The sequence below is a fragment of the Lagopus leucura genome, unplaced genomic scaffold (assembly GCF_019238085.1).
Source record: "Lagopus leucura isolate 7727_CA_CO unplaced genomic scaffold, USGS_WTPT01 Super-Scaffold_73, whole genome shotgun sequence".
NCBI lineage: Eukaryota > Metazoa > Chordata > Aves > Galliformes > Phasianidae > Lagopus > Lagopus leucura.
Genome location: NW_024962252.1, coordinates 99,080,962 through 99,108,081, shown reverse-complemented (window position 1 = coordinate 99,108,081; position 27,120 = coordinate 99,080,962). Strand labels below are relative to the sequence as shown.

The following is a 27,120-nucleotide window of genomic DNA, read 5'->3' as shown; positions in this document are numbered from 1 at the left end:
AAACAAGCAGAGATTGAGCTAACGTCTTGTTTACCAAGCTTCGCTTTCCTCAGTGTGATCAAGTTTTAAACTCTTAGGGATTTTTTCAGCCTGAAGCGTTTGATTATTAGCAAAATAATTCATGGTGAATTAAAAAGCGGTGCTTGGATGTATTTTGATTCCTGTTTTGGTAGCTGTGTGTGCCTTGTATAATTCCCAACTAGGCGGCGAGGCAGTACCAACCCTTGTCTTCCAAGTCTTCCTTTTGGAGTAAAACGGATCAGTCTTCTCTTTAAATTTTCCTTTACTACTAGGCAACATGTTCAGGATGGCCATGACAGCTGTAGTTTGTGCTAATTTTATATGTGCAGGAAGCTCTAGCATTTCTAGTATTAATGTACCCACGTTTCTTATAGGTTCAGACTGTTTGCATTTTCTTCAAACAATTAAAAATGTCATTTATTCATAGCTTTAAATAAATTACAACTGTCTTCTGTTTCATTTAAAACAAACTGAGAACCTGAGTCCTTCTTTGAGCGTAGCTTTATTCTACTCCTCTAGACACTAAGCTGTAAGCAGCACTTGTGGCTTTGATTCCTGTCGTGGTTCATGGGTGCGCACGTTTCTCTTACAAGTGGGGCATCTTTCCCTCTCAGCCTTGTGGGATTGAAATTCTTTACATTAAAAGGCTCTACCTGGTTCTGAAGAGAGAAGTGCTTTGGTATAATATCAGCTGATACAAGGCTTGTGCAGATGATTTACCAATGAAAACTTTTGTTTTGCACAGAGCCAATGCAGAAAGCAGAGTTATGCTTGGACTTTTTGGTTAGGTGTGTTGTACGCATTGTCAGAGGCCTGGCACTAACTCAGGTAGTGCTCTTCTAGGGTTTAAGTGGGACTTAAGTTCTCTTTATGAATTGGGCTGACATTTTGCACGTGGATTAAATTTTAACTTTAAAGCTTACAGTTGGACCTATTGTGCATAGCTTGTATGTTATTGCCAAATACTTCTCACCATCTGTTAGGTCAGCTCCACTTCCTCCCATCACAAAGCGAGCACACAGTTCTTTAGATGGATTTGGGGTATGTCCTACTCAGAATTTATCTGCATTTTTTGCAGCTCTGCTCCAAATGAAGTAACTTCCCTGGTGTTTCACATTCTTCTGTAGTTTCAGTGGTCCAAAACACCACACTCACATTTTCAAACAAAAGCCTTCTCTGGACACACAGACAGCAAGAAAATAATTTTTTAATGCAATAAATTGAGAAATAGTCATTCATGCTGGGAAGTTTCTTGACATCCAGAGTCAAGGCATTTCTGTCACAGCCACCTTATTTTAACTGACAATTGTTGTCATGTATTTAACGTTTCATTCTAGCAGCTCAGATTCCCATCTTAAATTATTGTATATAATGTACATTTACATATCATTTTAATGGCTAGCTTGATAATTACTTAATTAAGCCATCAGAAAACAATGTGTTCTCAATGAAGCAAATGATTTAGCTGATCTTTTGATGAGCAAATGGAGAAAAACAACATTTTAACTTTTTTTCTGTAATGAAATATTTCTAGTATTGAACATTCTAATTCAATTTGTAAGCCATGACCCCTCATAAACTGTTGTTATCACTCTGATTAATAAAGAGCCAATTTGCTGTTGCAGCTTCGTCACTTGGGAAATGATGAGGTTCACATCGTCTGGTCTGAACACAACAGGAACTACCGCAGGGGCATTATACCAACAGATTTTGGAGATGTTTTAATTGTTATTTATCCGATGAAGAACCACATGTTTTTCATAGAAATAATGAAGAAACCAGAGGTACGTTTTGAATGCTTTACTGAATCTCTCATATCTCCTGCACGATTGACTGATAGGTAAAGCTCAATGTTTTAGAGTTTGTTTTTATTTTTTCCCAGCTAGAAATGCAAACAGCAATTAAAATATGCAACTAATTTTGTTATATTATGCTCAGTGCTTAAAGAACCACTTCAGAATTCTGATACCATGGAATTTATTGTGCACGTGATGAAATTCCAAAGTGAGCCAGTAGTAGCAAAACAATAAAGATTTAAATTCCACATTTGATATTGATCCACCTCATAGGATGTGTGTACTGCTGTACGTACAGCACCATGCATAACCTCACATGTTTTCAAGACCCTAACCATAATCTGAGTCAGTGGGATAGAGCGGGCATTGAATATTCTTACATCACACAGAGCATTTGAGTTTGTGTGCCATTTAGCTCATTGTTATGCAACCACATTTTAAGATATTCTTATTTTTTTAAGCAATGGATTTTGTTTCTTTAGCAGATGTCCAGAGCGTGCAAGTCCATGTCTATATGCATAAAAAAGAGCCCTGATCTATTAGCTGCTGGTGTATGTAGTGTGTACTTTATGAAAGTGATCAATGTGATAAATACAGTTTTCTTTATGTGAGGGACACTGTTTGTCCAAGAAAAATGCATCCATCAGGTGATGTATTCACTGGCTGTGCACTATTTTTTTAGATGGGGCTGTTATATGCCAGTAGGCATTGCAAACATGAAAATCTTTTGTACGTTGGAATATTGGGTTTTCTTTTCTTTGCACTTGATGTTGAGTTCTGCAATTTACTTCTTGGAATTTTTAACTTTGAGTCTTCCATAAGGAAATCCAGAGTTTAGCTCTGTGCTTGAAAATTCTCAGAATCAACCCGAGAAAGGCTGTGTCATCTTGTATATTAGTCAAAAATACCCAACGGGCAGAAAGAATAATAGGTAACTGGAAATTTAGTGTTATCCCTACATTTAAAGTGCAAACCATTACAATGTAATAAAATTAATCCAGACATTTCCAGGGCAAGTGTGGCTGACCTTTTGTTCACCAGCTACTGACCCCAGGGTGAATGAAAGAGGCTTGCAGAGAGAAATGTCTGTTGTTTGGCTTCGGTCCCTGGTATTTAAATTGCATTCCCTAATCAAATGAAAAGGCTGTCCTCTCTATCAGGTTACAGAATCCATGGCAACATTTGGCCTTTTATATACATAATGTTAGCCTTTTTGTTTGCATCTAAGTAGAGACACCTGGAGCAATGTTAACATTAACCGATTTAGCATTAATAGCTTCATTATATAAGAATTTCTGATCAGATAGCTGTTACTTTTGTTATATTGCTTCAGCTTGTATTGTTTTCATTTTTTATCTCCCTGCTTGGCAACGGGGCAATGATTTGCAAATTTTTTTTGTCTTGATTAATTAAGCAATATAATTATCAGGAACCGTGATGCAGTCTTTGCTCGACAAAGCTTCTGAGGGAAGACAATAGTAAGTCTGTTAGTGTGAATGCATTCCACGCGTCACAGATGCATGAGGATATTCTGAACAATGAGACGAAAAGCTGCCTGCAAAAGAGGACAAAGAATGCCAGGCAGACTCTACACACTGCACATACCGCCAGGGACATACTGCGGGTTCCCTGGGACACAGATGCCTTGTTAGATTGCAGCTAGTCATCAGAGATTAATTCTCAGCCATTTGGTACAATAATTTACCCATTCCCCAGTCTTTTAACTAGTGCTGCTTGCTATAGAAGCGAACTCTTTGTGCTCAGAAGGTTTATTTAACCTTGCCTACTTTTACTCTGTGCAACAAAAATAATTTTTTTTTATCCTGGTAATTATAATGAAGCAGGTGGTTGCAATGTGGTGAATATTAATTTCTTGTCCATGGATGACTTGCTTTGACGTTTGTGGTAGCCTAGGAGTGGAAGGATTTTTCCCTTGACTTCTTTTAAATATTTCATTCCTTCCTAAGCCTAATATATATATTTTTCTGTAACCATCTGAAACAGTTCTTTTCTCAAATATCTGGTTAAATGCTGGCTTGCAGAAAAGCACTGAGTGGGGCGTGTGCTCCTGTGCATTGAGTTCAGCTGTCCCCTTTCCCTCGTTACGGTGGGCTCTACGTGTGGAGCCTGATGATCCGTGGCATCCCATTGACTTCGATGGCCCTGCTCTTGGTTCTGGTTCTGGTTACATCTCATCTTGCTTTGGTAATCATTCACACTCAATAAAAAGTTGCTTCCATCATCAACATTGTTGCTCTCTTTTCCCATCAGAAAGCCTACACCAACTCTGCTTCATGAAGAATTCTTGGCAGGGAATGTGCTTGGGTCTCAGTTCTTCGAGTAACCTGGCTTGCTTCTTAGAAAAGAAAGTGTGTTTCTTCATTTCCCCAATTTTTTTTTTCTTTTAAATAATCACATGCAATTAGCCACGTAGTGGAGTTCACAGTTGTGGTGTGCTCCCATTTTTATTGCTCTTCTGCTTCCCCTGGGGGCAGTGCTGTGGCTGGGGGCCAAGCAGGGCTTCTCTGCCCATGTGCCCCACAGGCAGGCAGAGCAACCTGCAAGGTTCAGCAGGGAGTTTGTAGTGGAGAAAAGTGTGGTTTGTTGGAGCATGTCTATTTAACTTGGAGACATCAACTGCTGGACTTTTTGTTTCAACAATTCTGACACATTGGGGATAATTTTTTGGGAAAAAAATGCTGGAGAAATTGCTCAGTGAAAGACTTTTAGAAATAGGAGCATAGTTAAGTATTTACACACACACATATACATGATGTACTGAATGAACACACTTCATGTGTATTTTTAGTGTATAAATTCAGTAATCCTGTGTGAAGACAATTAGCCACACTCCCTAGGCTCCAGGTGTTTCTGAAATACTGGAACTAAGTCCAGCAAGCAAAAACTGCTTACAGTCAAAATGAGAATCAATTCCTCTGTATTGTAGCACATGTACATTGCTAATCCGGCTTAAAACATCCAGCATTCACATGTGCATGTAGTTTTAGTACTAATATGTACTTCACTTGCTTGTTCATACTGGCATAAAATGGAGATTTACGTTGTATCTCCTTGAAAGGTAGAGAGTGTGTGTTAAAAACTTCACCTAGAAATGTTACTGCATAAGCTGGAGGAACTTGGTGCTGTGGAACATTATCACTTCCATGGCAAAGACTTTCTTCCTGTCACTTTTCTTTCCAGCTGGCCGGTTTTAATGGTAGCACGATGAAATAAAGCAAAACGCCATGCAAAGATTTTGCATTAATCTTTTTTTTTTTTGGAGCTGGAGGAGGCAATATTTTAAGTAAAGGAATGACAAAATAACTGTGAGAAGACAGCTGTCATTTGCAGATGTTACATTAAATCCAAATTTCTTCTGTAATTCATTGCCACTTCTAATTAGAGGAATTCCCTAGATGCAGGGGATTTATATTATTCTCTTTGTCCATTTATTGAATGACTGTCACAGTCACCCACGAGCAGTTGCAGAAGAATAATGGAGGGTATTTATTTATGTGATAAGCCTCTGTACAGATGGAAAAAATCCATAGCTTAAATATTGGTAATTGCTGCTAGCTTCTACTTAGTTTTTTTTTTTCATTTTGAGTTTGTGATAGGGAAGAGAGTTTGACTACTTGTCAATAATGAAATCTCCTATGCAGTTAATCACTGTGTTTTTCTCTGTTCTTGATATGGCAAAGCATGTTATACCTGCCTAATTGCAGGCGTTTTTCACTTTTATAAAGTCTTTGGGCCTCTTTTCTCTTTTTCTTAACGTTGCCTTTGTCTGAAGAGCCATATGCCACCAAATGACGAGATGTGGTGGGCTCCTCTGGAGGTAACCCTGCAGTAACACAGCTTGGTACTGTCCCAGTTGCCTCTGCCCACCGTACCTATGGGGCACTGCCTCAAAGAGATGCCATCTTCTTGCATTTCCTGATCTTGGATCAGCTCAACTTTTTTCTTTTAAAAGTCCATGGAAGGAGCTTATGGAATAATATCTGCAGCAAAAGCTCCTGCCAGTGGAGGAGTCAGTCAGTGAGTCAATGTCCTGCTGAGATGCAAGACAGAAAACCTCTCTGAGTATCTGCTCCACATGGAGCATTAACTTCCAATTCACAGGCAAATAATGTATATAATAAGTTCATGTTGAATATACTGTGAAATGTACAAACACACATCAAGCATAATTACAAAAGACTAAGAACTTAAAAAATAGGAGCTGAGTATTATAGTACAGATGTCAGTATGTAAAACAATGTGCTCATACTGTTTCCTGGCAAAATAGTTTGGTAGAGTTTTATTGTGGGGCTGATGCTTATTTTTCCAAACGTCAATAATCTGTATTTATATAATGCAAGATGCAACATGTGCTAGCAAGTGTGGCACCCAGCCTGCCACACTGATTCACAGCCTCTGTCTGTCTGTGATTTGCAGAGGAGACTGTGCAAACTGTTGCTTGTAATGTAGCTGAATATCTGAAGTGCCTCGAGCTGTTCAGGGTGAAGTCTTCATCTTCTTGCCTCCCTCTCACCTTCCTCAAGCAGCAGGTGCCTTGCTGTGGAAATCCCATGGGAATCAGGCTTATTGTTTACTGTTTCTGTTTTTCATTTTGGAACTTGCTCCTGTGCTTCCTTTAGCTGCCCTCGGCTCAGTTTCACATGTGCTGTTTTTATTTTGGGGTCTGCAGGTGCCATTTTTTGGTCCTCTCTTTGATGGAGCCATTGTGACTGCAAAGCTGCTGCCAAGCCTCATATGTGCCACGTGCATCAATGCCAGCAGAGCCGTCAAATCGCTTATCCCTCTCTACCAGAGTTTGTATCCTTTCCTGTTGATGATGCAAAGTTTCCCTTGGTAGGGTTCTTCTGAATATTCTGCTGCTAGGAGGTAAGCATTAGTGAAAATACTTACTGGAAAAGGTCAGAGCGTTCTGCGTGTCAAGCTCAATTTTAAGTCATTCACACCCTGCTGCCATTCAGTGCTTTAAAAAAAAAAGATCACAAGAATGTTCTCAGCAGCAGGCAAACAAGTGGATTTGGACTTACAGTGATGCTTTGAACAGTAAGTAGTGACAATGTTCCATTTTCTTTCATGGTAATGAACGTTATCTACAGCGTATGTTAAGCTAATACACAGATAGCAGTGGTGTTCTTACCTGATAAAAGAAGGTATTCCAGTTTGGTTGGTCCTGTTACATTAGTAAGACAGATGGGATTTGGCTTCTGAGACAGATATTTCGGTTCCCTAATTCCATTTTTAATCAAACACTTTCTGTAATAGGGGATTTTCAGAAAGTGTTTTCTTACAGTTGCTGGAAGATAGCTAGATGGTATCTCTTCTACAGATTGCAAGATAAACTTTTATTCTTACATGATACGCATACTAACCGGGTTATTCTGATATGATATGCAGACTAACTGGTTTCACTGTTTTTAGGATTTTCTCACAATGCCATAACTATGCTTGAAATGTCCTATAGCTCGTTTTGTTAATCAGTTTTGTCAGTAACAGCACTCACTTCGCTTGGTTTTCTTTGGGGAAGGTTCTATTTGAGAATTTTTCTACTAGTAGGAGTTTGAGAAAGAATTTAGAAGTGCTTTGATCTGTGAAACAGCATTGATTAATTACTCTGAGATGCACATTTTTAAAACACTATATTTTCCAAATATTCTTTGTTAAAAAAATGCTGAGTTTTACCCCATATGTGCTGCAGGAAATTAAACGTAGCACTGTAGTTAAATAATGTCATTCTGATTAACTTCATTATTTACCCATTCCGTGTGTAAAACAAAGCCAGTTGGTGGTTGTTGCATAACTATTTCAATTCAGTGCATCAGTTGCAAAGTCATGGCAGCACCTAACAGATGACTCAGAACTTGCCAGGTTTTCCACTTCTGTTTAATGAGAGAATTCTAGCTAATGACTGAAGTTCTTCTATGCAGAATTCAGCTTAATCCATCTGCTTGTGTAGGTAATTTGTAATAATGAGACACTGTGGTAAAAGTCACATAAGAAACTGCGCTCACTAGAATGAAGAGAGACTAATGCTGCTTTGAGTAGTGCCACCACCAACCTCAGAGCTCTGCATCCCGCTCATCTTTTGGCTTTCAGTTTGTCATCAGTTTGCTGTGCTCCCGCTTTCCTGCAGGGTCCCCTTCTGGGCCCTTCATTGTCTGCAGTGAAACTTGAGCAGCACGAACGCGACAGCACATGCCACATCTCAGCATATGTTTGAGGTCTATCTGAAACCATATCTGTCCCCAGATTCTTGTTTTTCTTTTTTGTGTCTGCTTTTGTACCAATGACATCTGTAGTGGATTGACTGCTACATCTCTATTTGATGGATGAAAGAGAGCTGAGGGATTTCTGAAACAGGACAAAGATGTCGTAGTGGGAAGGTCCCATCAGGATGGCACTGGAGCAGGAGAAAAACACATCCACAACTTCAATTATAAAAAATGAAACTTTTTTCATCGAAAGGGTCAACAGTAGTTGTTCCCTTTGAGAACAAAGATAGACTGAATATTTTTGTGAGCCAGAAGGTATAATGTAGGTTTGTACATTCCATAAAGGAGGTGTTTGAATCTGTCCAGTGCACTAACGGTGCTTTGTAGCTCCCAGAATGTGCAAGCTCAGTGAATGAGTTTGCTCCTGATGTGGCTTTGCTATGTGTAACTTGGAGGAATGAGAAGAGCAGCCCCAGAAATGTAAAAAGCAAGTAAAAGTGTTCGGTGACTTTGTCATACTGTGAAGGAAAATATCTCAAAGGTGAAATAACTCCCAACAAATAGTACGGAAGGGAGAAGTAAGAAGCAATAATCCTAGCAAAGGGAAGGGTGATGTTTGGCAGCACTTGAGACGTAACTTTTGTGGGGTCGCGTGCTGCTGGGTCTGGCAGCATCCTGTCAGTAGTGACAGCTGAAGTCACTTGTAGGGAAGTCCGCAAACTCTGGTTCCAGCTGCCCTTGTCAGAGGCTTTAAGGGAAGTGTAATCAGCCACAGAGATTAATTTGCATCTCAATTAGGAAAGAGTCAGGAGGAAGCGGTGAGGTCTGTTGCTGGAAGGTTGGGGAAGAAATCTCATCAGGCACAAAGGCTCTGAGCTGGGCGCTGCACTGAGCAAAGGACAGCATCTGAATCCAGTTTCCATGGGGACCAGGACACAGAGCTGCTTTGCACTGTAATCCCTTGGTCACGATGACACAAATTCCAGTGTTGTACCCAAATACATTTTTCTGTTGGAAATACCTTTGAAAATGAGAAGGGTAACTATGGCAGAGCACACAAGGTTGTTTAGTCTGGTTTGTGTGTGTGGGTTTAGGTGAGTGTTTCTGTTTTACAGAATTCATTAGAGCGAGAGAAATATTCATTAAAAAATAATTAACTATACTTAAACTTTTGTTTAAGGCCGTTCTGGCTGCAAGTTCTTTGTGTGTGCCAAATGACGTGTGATGGCATTGCAGGCAGGCAAAAGCAGCGTAGTTACACATAGCTGAGTTGCCTTGAATGCTTAAAGCTCAATTTTCTGTGCCACTGCTGTAATGTTTACATGTTAATGGATGATTGTACATTAGTATATGTTCAAAATAATCATTTTTTCAGGAGTGCATTCATTCTTGGTGCACTGAAGCATTGAGGCTGAGTGGCCGCAGGCCGTACTAATTGGTGCTCTCACTATCCTCAAGTAACTGTTGAGTGCAAGGTAATGTGTTTCAGCAGCTTCACCACGCTGCTTTTTTAGCCAATAATTGTTGTTTTGAGTACGTTTGTGTACTTTATGGAAATCACAAACAGTAAGGTGGCTTAAGATTACTTGGAAACACCAAAAAAGTAATGCTTAAACTTTCCTAAAATTATAGGATGAAAATGTGTGTATTTGTCCATGTTACTGGCATCTGAGCTGAGCAAATGATGATGTGAATAAACCTTGGCTGCACCAAGTGGACCCGTCAAGTTTCTGGTGGAAGTTAGGGGGTGATCTGCAGGAGCAGATCATAGCACTGCAGCAACATCACAATATCCAGGGATAGGAGAGAAGCATCAAGTACTGAGGCAGAACACTGAGATTCTGGCACTTGCAGTGCAGTGAGTGAGAGTGCGTGCCTGGGATGGAAGGCAAACTGCTCAGGCAAATGCAGTTGGAGAAGGCATCTGCTGTTTGCAGCCATGTGACTGGTCTGTTGAGCATGACCTGCTGAGCAAGAGTCCATTCAGTCCCCACTAATACTGAATGTTTCATAAAATGATGGAGGTTCTGATTTTTTACTTATAAAATACATCTTTGGTTTTTTTTTCCATTTAATATAAAATTAGTTGTGTGTCCAAAAAGCATTTCTGAACTTTTCTCCGTTCTGTACTGCCAGTTGTCCTAAGTTGCACAGTCTGTACATCACTGAGAGCTGGTCTGATCTGTAAAGATAAATGCTGGGAAAAAAAACAGGGTTTGTACTTAATACTTTATTATGTATAGTTGCTGTTTAAGGTGATAGTTACATTTCCACATTTGGAGATTTACTTGTACTTAAGCTTAGAAACTAAACCTGCAAACACTTCAGTGGTTGGTCTGTAACTTACTGCTCCAGAAAGATTTTGGCATCACGGGATAATGGTGTCTGAGCAAAAAGAATGGGAAATTCTGTTAACCTGGGGTCCATACTGTCTTTCAAAGGATGTCATTTCCTTGCTCCTTGAATTAAATTGTTCCTGCTGAGAGTTTTATAAATTAGTCTCAGATTTTACATACAAAATGTTACAGCCAGGATGCTTATTCTCTGCCATCTCACACATTTCTTAGTAACAATAGTGGTGAAGATCCTACTTTCTTTTTTCCTATTTTCATAATAATGATAGCAATAATTGTGCAAACTTATCTTCAAAATAAGACAGCTGGCTAAAAGATTGTACCAGACCTGCCTTATTTTAGAAGAGTTCTAAGTGCATCCTCACTTGAAAGAAAAGCTTGGCAGAGGTTGAGAAATGGTCACAGCGATACAGAGATGTTGGTGGATTGCTGTCACAGTGGGTGAGGTCTGTGAGGCAGACCTGTGTGCCTGAATGTACATGTGCACGTCTTTGTTTTCACTCTTCACTAAAAAAAAAGTTTCTTTTTAATTGAAAAAACAATATTCTGCCTTTTGATTCCTGTTTTTTTTCATACTCTTCTGTAGCATCTTGATTAGGGTATGATGTTGGGATGCTCTTTGGGGGAAGAAGAAATAACTCACAGGTGGGGGGCTGTGCAGACTCATCTGCTCGTTTTCTATCAGAACAGTGTTTCAGGTAGCTAGGAAAGTGTTCTCAGAGATGGAATCCTAGCAGGAGCAGCTAATATAAGCTGTGCTGCGGCTGATCCCAAATACGCTTAGTCTGGCAAGCAGGAAAAAAAGAGAAGACATCACAATTGCAGGCTGAGGTATTGTTTCCAAAGTTGTCTGCTTTTTTTTGTTGCTATTCAGTCAAAGAGGAAAATCTGAAAGTGAGATGTAAATTCTTCCTTAGTTTACCTTGGGATTCCTCAGTGCATTGCTGCAACATAATACATCTGTGCAGCAGACGCTGGCCGTGTCTGTGAGCTAGAACAAACAGAAAGCACGAGGAGGATGCATATGCTTTACATAGTATCTGAGCACTGGATGTCACCATTTCCCTGCTTAAGATTCCCAACTCTATGGGCCAGGAGAAAACAGCCCATACTTTGGAGAGGTGATTTGCTGTGTGAATAACTTGTAAAGGTTTATGCACTGTAGCAAGCATGGCATGCCTGCTTACCCATACCAAACAAGCAGCTCAAGAGGATCAAATCAAAGGCCATCTAAATATGTAAAAATAACAAAAAAAAAAACAAAACACACCACTTCCACACCACTTTAACTCCTTAAATTGTATCCACATATGATCATATCTGCTATGCATTAATATCTAGAATATCGAGCTTAAGAGAAGATCATCAGCTTTGACTTCAGAATGAATTGCTTCTGTAGGCTTAAACCAGTTTATGATTAACTTAAGGTGGAGCGATGATCTGAGTGGCCAGGCTAAAGAAGAACTGTTTGCTGTGAGTCAGCTGTGTAAATGACTCATTTTTTTTCTGCACGTGTGTTGTAAGGTGTCTGAAAAGATGTTTTGTGCACTTTACAAACTGCGTTTCGCTGAGCTTGCCTTCAGAGCTATACTCTGGTTATAAAGAGGTGCTCGATTGCACCACGCAAGTGAAATGGAAAGCCTGCTAATCTTTTTAGAGAGGAGCTCATAATTTGTTCCCCTTCTTCCATCCAAAGAAGTCATGCCCTTGGGCTATGTAGATGCTGTTAGAAATGACTATGAAATTCTAAAGCATGTGTCACGAGAGCTGTGACAATTTATATGACACGGCATCTGACAGTTTTCTGCCCAAATGATGGCTTCTGGCTCGCAGGCAGATCTTTGGCCGCTCCTGCACCGCTTTGTGTGGAGGGCGGCGTGCTTGCCGTGCTGCTGGTCCCCAAGCCTGGGCTGGCAGAAGTGCGCAGACCCCTCGGAGCGGGGCCGATCGATGGCCGAACGCCTCCCTCCTCTGCCTCCCCTGCTCACAGCACAGCCTTGTCCGGGCAGCGATCGATGCCTCTAATCTGCCGCAGCCCGTAATAAGTCATGCGAGGCAAAGCTTTTAGGTGGCATTACATGGGATTGTGGAGGCGGCTCTTCAGCTCTTATTCATAGTGCTCTTCATAGACTGGCGGAGAAATCTACTGCAGCCCACTTGTGAATGTCTGAGGAGTGCATAATGCTTCCACAGGTCTGAACGTTGCGTGTTCCATGCTGACACATGGACACAACGGGTTTAAGTTCCTGTATTTTTGTGTATGCATCTTACATACCCATCCCTGACATGTTCCCTTGTAACGCACACGTCTTGCATCCACATCACTGCTACCTGCTTGTTTTCTTCATTTTACAGGAGGGAAGGCAGGCAGTAGTGAAGGTTGCATAGTGTATAAGTAGTTGATTAAAAAGTGAGTTAAGCTCCAGACAGTGCAAAAGAAGGCAACCGTTTCTTTATTCATGGAACTTGTATTGCAACAAGAACTCATGCCATCCCTTGGTCCCTCGTTCCCCATGTGGGAGATTCCCACTGAAAAAATAATGGTTATCGCAGTTTGTTATCCACACCCAGCCAAATTCTCCCCTTGCATTGCTCTCAGCTACTCCATTCCCCACCAGTCACTGCTGAAACTCTGCTTGGGGTTTCCAGGTATTTTCTCTGCTGAAATACCCTTCCACAAGCAATACCAGGCCAATGCCCTCGAGTCTTCCCACGATTTTGGATGTCTTTGTAATTTCCTCTTAACAATGCCATTAATTTTTGTGCTGTAACACAGAGCACTGTTATTGTTTTACACATTTACTGCTGCTCCTGCTGCAGCTGGCTTCTGTTCAGTAAAAGTCAGTAAACTCCAACAGGCTTTTATCTGCCAAGTGATTTGATGAACAGTCCTAAAAAAGAGCCTGTGATTCAGTGACATCATGAGCATAGTGTTCTTTAAAATAAAAAGGGAATTCAGTGTGTCAGAAAGAAGGAAGGTGAACTTCAGATACGTTAAATGATGTACTCATACAGTCATTGGAAGCCACAAAGCACACAGCTTCATCCCTACTAAAGTCTGGAGAGTCAGGGGTCTTTCTGGAGAAATGCAAGCAGCAGGCCAGGGTTTGAATTGGGAACTGGAATCCTAAATCACCACCATGGAGGAACTGCTGCTTTGGATGACACTCTTGTTACTGCCAAAGAAATGGAATAAAGAAAACATTTTATTTGCACGTGAATAATTTTGCAGAAGGTGGGGTTTTCAAATGCTTCTTTAAACTCCTCTGTCCTAAATCAATCCAGAGTTGTGCAGGAGGGTTGCTGGCTTCAATTCAAGTTGCAGTGGCAGATCAGTGTGGTGTAGTATTGCTCATAACTGAGAAGATCCTGTAGTCAGGTGTGAGCTTGAGAGATGGACAGGGCCCTGTGTGCTGCGTTCTGTCACATATCAGCACCTGAGTGTGGTTAATCAGCGCCTCTTGGGCAAGGGAGGTGAGGGGGAATGGTTTTAAACTGAGACGGGAGGTTTAGGTTAGATATGAGGAGGAAGTTTTTCACACAGAGGGTGGTGAGGCACTGGAACAGGCTGCCCAAGGAGGCTGTGGATGCCCCATCCCTGCAGGCATTCAAGGCCAGGCTGGATGTGGCTCTGGGCAGCCTGGGCTGCTGGTTGGTGACCCTGCACACAGCAGGGGGTTGGAACTGGATGAGCACTGTGCTCCTTTTCAACCCAGGCCATTCTGTGATTCTATGATTGTCTTCCTGTGGTGACAGCAGCTGAAATGGATAGATTCAGGCAGATACTTTACTTAAACTTTTTTTTTTTTTCCATGCATACAGATGAACAGTTTTGGGTTGCGTTTTCAAACTAAGTGGTGCTAAGTTGGCTGTTCCACCCCTGTTAAGTTGACGAGGATTTGCACGGCTGAAATCTCCGCTGCATCCTTCAGTACTTCGTGCCCAAACGCTCGCCAGCACTTCGGTTTCCTCGGGGTGTCTTCGCCTTTTGGCCGTTCCATCGGTGTGGCCGGGATCCCTCGGAGGAGCAGAGCAGAGGGTCCCAAGCCACGCAGGATGCGTGCCGCGGCCGCTCGGCTTTGTGCACGCTCATTAGCATGCTGGCTGGGCGCCGGCGCTGTCTTTGCTCGCTCGGCGAGCTCCGCTAGCTTACCAGCTGTTCCTGCTGCTCGCGACAATGTCCGGCGTGTCCGGATCACCGGGTTCCTGCGCCCGCCGCCGCGCACAGACAGCCTTTCCGCTGGGGATGCCCACGTGGCCGCCCGGCAGCAGCGGCACCGCATAAAGTAGCAGGCCCTCGCATGGCATATGGTGTCTGGATTCATACAAGATGCAAAACTATTCTGCCGCTAATGCACAATGACTCATAGCATTGCTAATTTTTCTAACAAAAGCCCACTTCCACACCCACACTTTTAACCCCTCGGGCTAAAAAGCCTCCTCTTTAGTTTCAAAGCTTTGGAAATGTAAGGAGGTGGCTTCTGGATCAATAAACGAAACCCTATATTTATTTAAAGCGTATGCAAGTCCTAACGGTTATTTTAAAATGCTGTAGAATGCTGCTCTCAAAACACTTCTCTGACGTACAGGGCTCTTCTTTTTGTTCCAGAGTGGATTTGTTGTGAGACGTGGGGAGTTTTTTATTCTTTGGTACTTACATAGTAGAATAGTAGCTGGAACTTGGCTCAGATAATAAAAGCTCATTCTGGATTCAGAAAGAATCAAAGCGATGTCCAGCAGCCGTGTATTGCAGTGTGAGTTACCTAGCCATTTATTGCAATAGCTATATTGCTTTTAATATCTGGCTGTGTTTCCCTTATACTTTTTGGGAAGAAAAATAACTTGCTTTCCAACTAGAGGGAGCAGCTGGTCCCACTCGTGCTCATTCTTAGCCCTCCAGACTAATTCCTTTGTGCAGAACGTACGGCGATCATTCCTACATTTTAATAAAATTATGTGGAATTACCCTGCGTAATTTAGATTAAGAAGATAGGTCTTAATTTTTACAGCGTGATCATCCGATTAAATCACAAAACTCGGAAAAAAACTAAAGCATGTACTGCTTGAAATTATATAGGTCATGAGAAGACTCATTAGAGGAGACTGAAAAGCTTGGGCTTCTCCACTTTTGTTGCTAGACACAAAGCCTGGCAGAGGCACGTGTGGTGGGGCAGGAAGCCCTGCGCTGCTCCATCACAACAAAAGAACAAAGGGATGCAGGAGGAGGTGTGGAGATGGCCTCATCCCAGCTGGACTAACTCCTTGGGAGCTGGGATTGTGCCTGGGGAAGCCCTGGGTGCTGGTCCAGCTCCTGCACAGGATGCTACGTGTAAGGAGAGTCCTGACCAAAGCACTCCCACCTGGGAGACACTGGGAGCTACGGGGGGCAGGGACCACGTGCTGGCCTGCTGTGGGCACATGCTGGCCACTCACCATTCCTGAAGCCCTGCTGCCAACTTTAAAGCCTCAGTCTCCATCGCACAGGGCAGCCTGGAGTCTTTGAGATGCATCTCCATGGGTTGCAGGGTGCAGGCCACCAGCTGTAATGCATCTGTGCATCCTTGTGGATGCATCCCCAACTGCAAAGGAACTTGCAAAACTGCAAATATACAATCTTCAAAGTATTTTGTATTCTTTTTGTCAAACTTCTCCTGTTTTTCTAAAGAAAACTTGCTTCTCATGAGCTATGTGTGCTGTAATCATTCATTCAAAAGTTAAATTGTTTTCTCTACTGGAAGAATTTGAAGTGTAGCTTTGAATTTTTTTTTTAATTGGTTGGAAGTTTTTTAATGGCATCGTTTCCCTCTTAGCAAAAGTGAGCTTCAGAATTCAGTGCTGACCACACTGTGAGGAGGTGAGACCAGATCTCCCCAGGCCTCCCTGCAGCCTGCTGTTCCTATGAACCTGACATTCAGAAAATGGGATCCATGATGCAAATGGCTGTTTTACAAATACTATTGTAATGAGCATCACTGTAGTCCTGTATCATTCCTTAAAGAAAGATTTTCCTTCTACAGGCAGTTGAAAGAGTTTTGAAATATTCTGTTACTGGAGATGGTTTTTTAGGTTGGAAGTGAAAGCTTGGAGACAGAAACAGAGAGGAATAGGAGAAAGATGCTTTTTCATTCTGGGCTCATTGGCATATTCATCTTCATGTTTTCTTTCATCAGTATTATCTTTTGGTGTGTATTTTAAAGTAACTGCAGTTGTCTTATAATTTTTAATAACTTCTTGAATCTAATACTAAGTGTTTAGTAAGCATACAGCATTTTCTGTTTAAAAAAAAGATAAAAATTAGTTCATTTTCAATTTTTTAGTCCTGTCTCCCAGTTGGCCTGAACCAGATCAGAAACCAGGTTTAGAAGCCCTACCTTCTGCTGCACAGCTACGTTTATCAGTACCAGCTTAGGATATCCATCTCGTTCCTTGTCACCTGTTTAACAATGAGAATGATGTACTAAACTTGGCTAGTCCGTAATTTGTTGGCTTTGCTGGCATTCCCCTGCCCACCTTTCAGTAGTGCTGTTTCCATAGCAGTGATTTCACTTGTTTGCATTATCACTGAACCAAGCCTGGAGTTGGCTCAGCTTTTCGTTGCTATAAAGCCATGATGCCAGAAGTGCAGCATCGTGAAAGTGAAGTCATTAAAATATATCACATAACCTCAAGCTTTTTCTTTGTTTTTTCTTAAGCTGAAAGATCTTACCTTAATTCGTGTCACACCCATGACTATTGAGCTCCCTGATATTGGAAGTTGGCTTCTGGAGTGTTTGGGTGGTGTGCCTCCCAGAGCAGCACTGTTAAGGGAATGGAAGGATAGAAGCACCAGGAAGGTTATCACAGAGCTGTGCCTGTTCCTTGGGGGACTGAGCACTGAAGCTGGTGCTTGGAGGCTTTGCACATCACAAGCCAACTCCTCCCCTCACTCTGAATGTCTGTCCCCATCCCAGCCATCCTCTCCCCAGCACCTGGCACAGCTGGGACACTGGGCTCTGACATCGCTGCTTCCCAGGGCAGATCCAGGGGTAAGAAACAGAAGGGGCTGCGATCTGTTTTCTGTCCTTAGCTGTTAAATATGATCTGTTTTCTGTCCTTAACTGCTAGATACAATTCCGTGTGATTGTAAAGGTTTGGCACTACAGAAACAGCTGCTGCACTGCACCTAGCAGCTGTGAATAACCTCACCCCGGTGTTCCAGGTAGCTGCTGATAGTTGTTTCATTGCTCTGGTTTTAGGCAGGCTGTTTACCTGCCGTTTGACATCCTCAAGATAAAAAGACACATCAGTGTCTTTATTTTCAGTAATGTATTTAATGTGTGACAGAAAATTCCTGCTCCCTTCATTTCCTTGGCCAGTTATGGTTCAGAGCATTGCCTGGTTTGCTTTCCTTCCGCTAACTCGTTCGGTGCTGTCCTCCCCTGCACTTTGCTCAGCACTTATCCAGAAGGAAGAGAACGATGGTAGAACTCTTCTATTAAAGCAGCCAACACGTTTGTGGGGTTGGCAGTAGGGAGGAATTGTTCAAATCCATCAGACCTCTTTTAAAGCAGAAACATTTTCCCGATTAGCTTTTGCAGAGCCTGCTGCTTTTTGTGCTCCCGTGTTTTATGACTTGTTGCCATGATAATTCAGCTCATCTTACAGGTTTCTCTAATTGTGATTGATGTGTAATCATTCATTTTATTGAACCTCATTAAGGTCTGCAAACCTCTGTACCAACTTACAGTAATTAGAGCCCAGATAGCCATTCCATCTGTTCACAAGCGCTGTTTAATTAATGAACTTTTAACGTGTTCTTTGCCTTGTAAAAGCTCTTAGTATTCTCAAGTTGTTGAATAGGGTAGGATTTGTATGCCAGCATTTCCTTTTTTTTTTAATACCACAGCAACATGCATTTTGGAATCCCAAAAGTCAACACACAAAGTCCTCGGATTTCATGAAGCAGAGTAGAGAGATTTTACTTGTGGTGTCATTTTTTAGGTATCAGTTACAATCTCTGCAACACAGGCACTGCAAATGAAAAGCTCACGTGGACTTCATCATCCTTTTTAATGCCCAGGACAACAATTTTTAATCTCCCCTGGTATTGTTGAAGAAGGTATACAGAGACCAACTAAACAAAATGTTGTGTTTTTCTTATGCTTAGCACTTAATGGAAGAAAATGAGAAAGACAGTGTGGGCAGATGCACATTTTCTTCCCCTTGAGTTTCATCTTTTTGTTGCATTTAAAGCACCAGGACTGAGACAGCTTTGTTACTTTTTTGTACTAGTCAGTATAATGAGATTTTAGGGCTGAGTGGATCTGCCAGTGCTGCTGGAGGTATCACAGGGACTGTGGTAATAATGGTCCAGAGCAGCAAAGAATGAGAAAGCAGTAGGACAGAAATTCCTAAATGCTTGGGGTGTTTCTGCTGCGCTATCTGGCTGTGCAGGACGTGGTGAGGCAGTGATTTATGCAGAAAGAACAAATGATTTTTAAAGATGGAAGTAAATTTCTGCTCCTTGACCAGAAAGAAAAGGCTGCATTTCAAGTGTGAGGATTTTTAGGAGAAGCAGTGCTAGAGGATTTCTGTACATGAGGAAATGGTAGCCAAATAGCTGTACTAAATTAGAACGTCAGATTAATCCCACGAGTAACTCTGGAGCTCAAGCAATTAGTAAGAGAAAAAAGAACACCTTTTCTTGCATTCCAGGCCCATTGCTGGCTCTTCTCTATCATAGAGCATTGTAGTTCCGTGGTTGGGCTTTGCCTCAAATATTCGGGACGAGGATGAAGTCATACTGCTCAACTCTCAGAATCCCTTTCAGCATCCCAGGGCAGGCCATCTGTCTGGGCCAGGCCCTCTGTTCTCCTGCAGCACGCGTTTCAGCCAGTGCTTTGAGTGAGACCGTGCCCTAGAGAAGGGAAACGTAGTGAAACAGAAGCCTGGGGCATGGGGCTGCAGCTGCAGTGTTTGGAAAAGCGGGTTGCATCGCCTGCCTTCTAATTTCACAAGTTGGTTTTGTGGTTTATTTGTGGGGTTTTTGCTGTTTGTTTGTTTGGTTTTTTTTGCTTGTTCGTTTGTCTTCATCACAGATTAATGTCTAAGACGGGGAAAAGGCAACCTTTTGTATTTTGTTAGAGTTCCCAGCCCCAGTGATCTTTTACTTGGTTTTCTTTGAGTTACCATCCTCTTTTGGACCAGTCTCAGCTGAACACTGAGTGTTTCTGAGGTCCCAAAAGAGAATGCTCCCAAGCAGTTAGCTTTGAATTCCCTCTCAGGACTCAGGCATATGTGTGAGAAAAATGATTTCTCGCAGACCTTTTGGGAAGTGTGTATGTTTTGTTTGGGAATATGTTGATTTGTGCCAAGGATCGGGTGTAAGCTCCTCTGGCTCAGCCTTTTCCATTTGTGATATTTCATATGTTGAGTGTTGTGATTTATTTGGCTTGTTCTGAGACATCATTCCAATGGCTGCGATTGAGTCACAACCCAATGATTTAAATGTGGTTGTGTTTTTTTTTAGAGAAGGGAGGAACAAATTCACTCATCATGTGCATTTAGCAAGGCTTGCTTGTAGAGCTGTGGCATTCCTTTACAAGCATCTAGTTAGGAGGATGCAGTTTTGTTTACAGGAGGAAAGCTCTGGCATGTATCGCCGTGCTCTCTGCGAGCGTTTGAGCCCAGCAGTTCAGCCAGTGGTCAGCAGGCAAAAACTGCACAGAGGACCTCAGTGAAATTTCAGCAGTAATCAGAGCATCCTGGTGAAGAAAGGGAGCTGAGAAAATCATGCCTTTGGCTTGTTTTGCTTGTCCCCCTGGTTCCTCTCCAGGCAGTTGCTGATGTGTGATGGCTGTGGGGAGAAGAGTGAAGGGCAGAAATCACTGAGCTTACTGCAGCAGGATGAGTGTGATTGGTGTAAATGTGTGCTGCATACATGTTCTAGCAGTATTGCCTTTTAAGCATGTAAACACAAGTCCTGTTCTGCCCTTAGCTAAATAGAAGTGCTAATTAAGTGAATTGCATTTAAGGCTGCTCGATGGAGGGTATCTGATGTTAAATAACAGACATTTAGTTGAAGACTGTAATATTGCTTGTATTCCATTCGCTGGAAAATGTCTTAGATTGTTTTTTAACTCAGCATGTAAGTATTTCTAGCATTCTGTCAGTATGCCTATCACCTATGAAAAGTGTTTTTACATGATTTGGGTTTATTAAGAGAGACAAGAAAGAGGCTGTTCTCTCGCTAGTTAAATATTATTGCTTGTTAATCCATATTTTGAAAGTTCAAAGACTGTGCTAGCATGTCCCTCTGTGTTCTTTTTGCTGTTGGTAAAGATGTCCTTGTATCAAGCATTCACATTTGTGTGAGAAATAGAATTCAGTTCAGTCGGTGCATAGATTGTCAGAAAGATTAAAGTGTGCATCATGCAATTTTTCTTCTTTCAGCACAGGGCCTTTGATGTGCTAATGTTCACTTTCTCTCTTTTCATTCAGAAGTGCTGGTCATTGTTTTGAGCTGCAGAACAGTATCTGCCTCATGTAGGCGGATTCTAATACCCTGGTAGCCAAACCTTGCTCAAGGTAGCAGAATATAAATATGCGGTAATATTGATGGCATTGTACGCTGGGATCAGATAACAGTGTGCCTGCACAGATAAATACCAAGGCAAAGCCAAGGCATTTATCGAAAATAATGTTGCAGAAAGCCCAAATATTTAATTGTAAGTAATCCACGTAGGTGGCAGCGTTACTGCTGTTCTACTGAGTCATATAATCCGGTTTTAAAATCAAAAAAAGCTCGGTGGTGTCATGTGCACTCTGAAGTCCGTTACAATAACTCTCAAAGACAAGCCCGTCGTGTATTTCCAAAGTTAATTAGCAAGTGAAATTATTTGGACGGGCTAATTGTGTTGCAGTGGATATTTTCCAGCAAAGAGCTGCGGTTTTGCAGGCTGCTCGCAGGGCCGAATCGCAGCTCACGTAGCAGGGGATGGCTGCAGGTCATGGCACGGGCATCCAGGCAAATATGCATGGAGAGACATGCTTACAGCTACCCTTACCTCTGCCAAAATATTGATTCTTCTTGTGTTACGGACTGCTCAGAAATGGTTGGCGGAATCCCCCGTGAAGATAAATATGGGAAGTGTTGGTTGTGTGGGAGTGATTTCAGCAGTGACTGTGCTTGGTAGAGGACAACGGAGTGATAAAAATCTTCCTTACTAAAACTGGGGGAAATGTGGTGGTTGAGTTTTGAGGGGGTAAGCTGAATACCCACAAAGTACCCCTGCAGATGGATGCTGTAGGAAGCGTCGCCTATTGCACTCAGCAGCTTCTGCCTCAAAATTCAGAGCTGTTGTGCTTCTCAAGCAGTAGAAAATCGTAGCTTTGAAGAAGGTGTGATTACAAAAATAAGCTGCAGGTCAAGCCATAAACTAGGTAACATTCAAAAGCGTTTCTCATGAAGTTTCTCTTATGTTAATTAAAATGGAAAATTTAATTAAAAGGTGCTAGTTGATGAAGCTGTTGGCTCAGCAGGTATTTAACCGATAAAATGACGACTTAACAAGAACTGGAGAGCTAAGTTGAGTTAAGATAAATATGACCATAAGCCTGCTCTTGAAATATTAAATATTTTCTTGCTGCACTGTGGCTTTGGCCCTGCATCACCGGCCCTGTTCTCCTTCCCTGTTTACTCCAGCAGCTTTGATGCTTCATTAAAATTTTATCCTCTGCTCTTCCCCTTTCTCGTTGGGATCCCCATCATCTCCTTTTATAGCTGAAATGACTCAGCAGTGAGGGACTTCAAAGGCATCAGAAAATCAACTTAAAGGATGCTGTCTTGAAGAAATAGCGTTAATATTCAGAAAACAGCGTGGTTTAATGAAAACTGAGAACAAAAAGAAACCCGTGTCGGTGATGAGGGCTGGGCAACCTAAGCACTGCCGAAGGCTTTCCTCTTTGTACCCTGAATAAATAAAAAAAAAGAAAGGAAAAATACTTTTCTCCAAAAGCAGTGATTCAGCTGGGCATCCGGCAGCCCTGCACGCTGGTTTGTGTCGCCTCGAGCGAGCTGTGTCCAGAGGGCTGGCAGGAAGCAGATGGACTCGGCTGCGCTGAGCAGAGCTCGGCTCTTTTGCTGGGGCTGCTGTGTGATTTCGGATGGCCTTGGGGGAATGGCTCTGAAGCGGCACGCTTGTCAGCAGCGCTCGTCCTGCACGCTGCCAGCTCGCAGAGGGGAGCAGGAGTCACTTCCCACTCCGTATCGTAGCCTCCTCAGCAGCACTACTAGCTCACTCGTTTGCCTTCTCAAATCAGATTAATTTTCCATTTTAACAAAGTGCTGTCATTGTGGGAATCAGCCTCTAATCTCATCGCGGTGGAAATGCACACTTCATAACCCAGGCACCTTGGTGATGGGCAGGAGCATGAAGCCTCTGCCAGTGCCTCGCTGCCTTTACAGCAGAATTGCTGACGTTTTCCCCTATATATTTGTGCGATCTCGTTCTGAGTTCCTGGGGAGCTTTGCACTGGAGACTGTCGTCCCTCCTCTGTACCCTGTGATGTGCCTCTTCCGTACCCCACACTTGAATTTAGAACGTGCTTGTTTCAGTGCTCCATCATACAGTTCAATCATTAATTCCTGTTTCTGCTCCATAAATAAAGGTGATGGTAAGCCACTATGGCAGACTACACTTGCTTAAAACCCATTAGAGGTGGAAGACGTTCTAGAGACGGTAGGAGAATTTTAGGAGAAATTAGAAGCTGCCTGTGGGCTTGCCCCTTTGTGAAGGAGTCCCTTACGTTTTCGGTTTCGCTTCCTCCCCGCACCTCCCAGCGCACAAGTGAAAAAGCAGATTTCATAATCATGCTCCAGAATTTTAATTTGCTCCTTTGGGGAAACCGAGGGACATCGCAGCACGTACAGTGGCCGAGCTGTGCACTCAAAGGGGAATCCGTTCTCCCTACTGAGAGGTCACTTCCAGGGAAGAAAAACAAAACGCAGCCACGTTGGTTTAAATGCTGCCTTAATCATCTGCTGTTGGGAATCACATTGTCACCAAACGAGTGTGCCCACGACAAAGCCGGGCGAGCAGAAAGCAGTGGATGCTGACTGCTGTACCTGTTGCAGTCTGTGCGTTTGAAAGAGTATTTTAATTTAATGGATTTTAAGCAACATTATTCAAAGATCGACAAAAGGCATACTGTGTTATATGAATAAAAGATTTCCTCTGGATCCTTGTTAACCCTACAATGCCTAGCTGATGCAATTGAGGCGCAGCCACCTGGCAGGGAGATTTTGCTGTCAGCTGCCGGGCAGGGCCCCGCACGGCAGGGCCAGGTGCTGCTCAGTGCCTGCCCCACAGCGCTGGGCACGGGGCTGGCACTGCTGCAGGGATGGGGTCCCTCATTCCATCCTCAGCTCTGCTCTGTTTTGAGACATCTGTAGTGATTGTGAAAAGCCCAGATTATAATGGTAACACATATTTTTTTTTTTTTTCTAATTTAAAGCCAGGACATCCCTACTAATTTGCCCTTCCTAATGTGCTCTTCCTTCATACCATCTAAAGCAATTTCCCAGCCTGTATCACTGCAGCAACAAGTCTGTTTAGTGTAGAGCATCTTGCAAATGGTGTTGCTGGTAATGGATGTGATAATAAGCCCCACGGTTACCTATCCCTGTTTGTAATGAATGTAAATTATCAAGTATAATAGAGCTGAAACTGAGCTATTTAGTGTTAGGCCCAGAAATAATGAAAAGATCTGTAATAAACTGGAAGGGGCAAAATCATTTTGTGTAATTACAGTCAAAAGCTTTCTTGCAGCATGCCTGTTATTTGACATGAATCCTATAGATAACAACAGCATCGTGACTTGTTGGCATATATGTACCATTTCAGTAACATCTGTAGCATCTTGCTTAAAAACATGAAATGCAGACTTTTACCAGCAGATCTGTAGTTGAATATAATCTCAGCTGATTGATGAGACTGCTATTGGGAAAAAAATACCCTGAAGTTTCTATGTGCAAGTGCACAATCAAACATTGACCTTCCCCATTTGACACAGGTTTCTGAGATAATTTTTTCATCGCCTTTTCCCACCATCCTGCAGGGCTGTGTGTTTACCTAGCAGGTACATTAGTAAGCAATGCAGAACACTGTGGCAGGAGCGTTACATATTAATCATGCCCTGCTCAGATGGTTGCTTGCATACTTCCTCTGCTTTTCCATGGCTTTGCTGGGCTGTGCAGCCGTTGCTGCTGCGCCCTGTTTTGCTGTGCACAGCTAAGTAAACCAGATTCCTCCCTTCAGTTATTTAAACTATTTTGCAAGTATCCTCCTGCCTTTGCACTACTCATCCTATTTAACCTGTCAGTAATCCCTTTTTCAACTTTTGAGCCATCCAGATTTCTGAAGTGAGTGTGCAAGAAAGTATTTTGGTAATTTCTGCAGGCTTTCCTTCATGATTCAGGTGCAATGGTGAGATAAATATTGGCTTCTGATTTACAGAAGCAAAGTTATCTTGTAGGTTACTGAATTGTCTCATGAGCCTGGCAGCGGTTTTGAATGATTAATATGGCATCATCTTCCTCTTCCCACCTCTGGTTGTTTCATTTTCAAGGCTGAGAACAACTTGAGCAGTTCAGATGTTCAGTGGTTTGGAGAATACTGTTATCATGGGAGGCTGTTCAGCATGCATTCACTTTGATGCTGCTGTGAAGAAGCTACAGAGTACGGAGTGCAAGGCTGAGCTGTGTCCTGTGTCCTTCCTCAAGCTGCAGAGCAGGGTACTGAAGCGTATGTATTTGAATAAGAAGTGTGTATGTGTGTGTGTATTTTCATATATGCAGTGATAAAAGACAGCAGTATGTTTTGGAAGATGTCTCTTCATCCTTGCATCCTTACACTTACATCCTTACCCAGTTTTTTTTTATTATTAGAAATTTTTGTGATCCAAGCGACTACCAGCAGCGTTTTGTCATCGCTGACATGAGTAAACCAAACCCACAGGCCTTGTCTTCTCTTTTCCTGTCAGAACAAGTAAAAGCTGGAAGATTAGGTCCATAGCTGAGTGTCTCCGCACCATCACCTGCTTTGTGTTTGTGGTGTGGGGCTGCCCTCTGGGATGTGCCAGCGCTGGCCATGGAGTATCCCCATGCAAGGAGCTTGCCTGTCAGCAGCTCCCCCCGAGCAGCATCCCTGCACGCATCCCCTTCCAAGGAGCATCCCTGCATCCAGCAGCAGCAATCGCTGCCGCGCTGCAGCCCGGCGTTTAAGGAGAAGGCGCAAGGCTTTCACTTAGCCCTGCCACCACATTTATTTTCTGGTTACGGCTCCAAGTAAACATTCCAGTGTCTGCTGCGCGTGGTTTGCGACCAAATCGCATTATCTGCCTTGTCCAGAGGAAGTTGCAGCCGTATAGTAGAGCCATGTGATAAACAGCACTTGTAATTCCTGCCTGCCTGACTCACTTATCTCCATCAAGATTATTAATATTTCCAGCATGTAAGCAGTTTCCAGCAGCTGTCAAATATAAACAATAAGCTACCAGAAAACCTGCTTCTGCTTCTCCCTCTGAACTCGATTCCCCACAAAACGCATGTACAGGGTCTGAAGCTAAAGGTACTAAAGTCCAGCATTAACCAGTGGCTTGGGTTTGGATGTTTTGCTGTCAGCTACTGCTGCCAAAAAATGTGTGCTTCATCTTAAGAGATTCATTTCTGTCTTTACAAAAAGGTAGTGTTACTTGATTAAGAAACCACAGGATTCCTAATCATAAAAAAATCCTGATTTAAGTCACTTTTTTGTTTCTAAAATACTTGTTAGTAGAAGTGTTTTATAAATACTCCAGTTATATATATTTTTTAATTTTCCAAGCATTTCTTACTGAGAAAGAGGCAAAAATCTGCTCTCTAGTTTCTCAGCTGCAAAACTGTCCTGTATAACTTCAAAACACATTCTCAATCTCTCCGTACCTCTGTCCTCTGTAAAATGACAGTAATCTCCCAGTCTGTAAGGTTTTCTCTCTTCTTAAAATGTATCTATCCTGCTTTAGAAAGCAAGAAATGCTAGTAGCACAAATGCAAGGTGCTCTGTACTGAGATAGGTGGAAAGCCAGAGCATTCCTGGGCATATTGAGTTTATTTGTGTGGACACAGCGTATTTGTTTCTCACTTAGCACGTCCTGGCCCCTCTGTTTCCATTAGGTCACCCAGGCAAGCAGCGAGGGTCTCGCACTTGGAACAGGCTGAATAATGCCCACATGGCTTGGCCATCTGTAAGTGGTGAATTAATCACAAGCACGGGTGGACAATGTCTTTATGTTGCACGTTCGGGTAAGCTATATTATGCGATAGCGCACACCAGGTTTGACTTTAATTAAATATTTGGTCCACACATGCTGCAAAAAGGAGTGAGTTAGCAATTTTCTGCTTAACCTGACACACACAGTGCAGGCTCTGAGAAAGCACCCGCATTAAGCAGCCGGCAGCAGCACGACAGATACCAGCCCTGCGCGCAGTGTTTTGTGGCTTTCGTTTCTGTAGCTCCAAAACAACACTGCAGTCCCCAAAACAAGTCTCTGAAGCGTCCGGGCGCTCGGTCATTCCTTTTTTCCTTTGAGACACCATCCGGTCAGTGCAAACAGAGCACAGAGCACCGGTCCTTTCTCCACGAAGTTTTGTGCAGGCTTTTAGCGCAGCACAATGTCAGCCTTCAGAAGCCGTCATTTCTGCAG

General features: G+C 42.6%; 1 protein-coding gene across 5 annotated transcripts in view; it reads left to right on the top strand.

The window, feature by feature from the left end:
- Window positions 1–27,120, top strand: part of RALGAPA2 (Ral GTPase activating protein catalytic subunit alpha 2) — a 120,184-nt gene that overhangs the window by 72,630 nt on the left and 20,434 nt on the right. For all 5 annotated transcript variants that reach the window (XM_042895277.1, XM_042895276.1, XM_042895280.1 and 2 more), the window contains 2 exons: window positions 1,647–1,805; window positions 6,508–6,635. In XM_042895277.1, coding sequence (XP_042751211.1) covers window positions 1,647–1,805; window positions 6,508–6,635 — 287 coding nt within the window. The remainder of the gene's footprint in view (window positions 1–1,646; window positions 1,806–6,507; window positions 6,636–27,120) is intronic.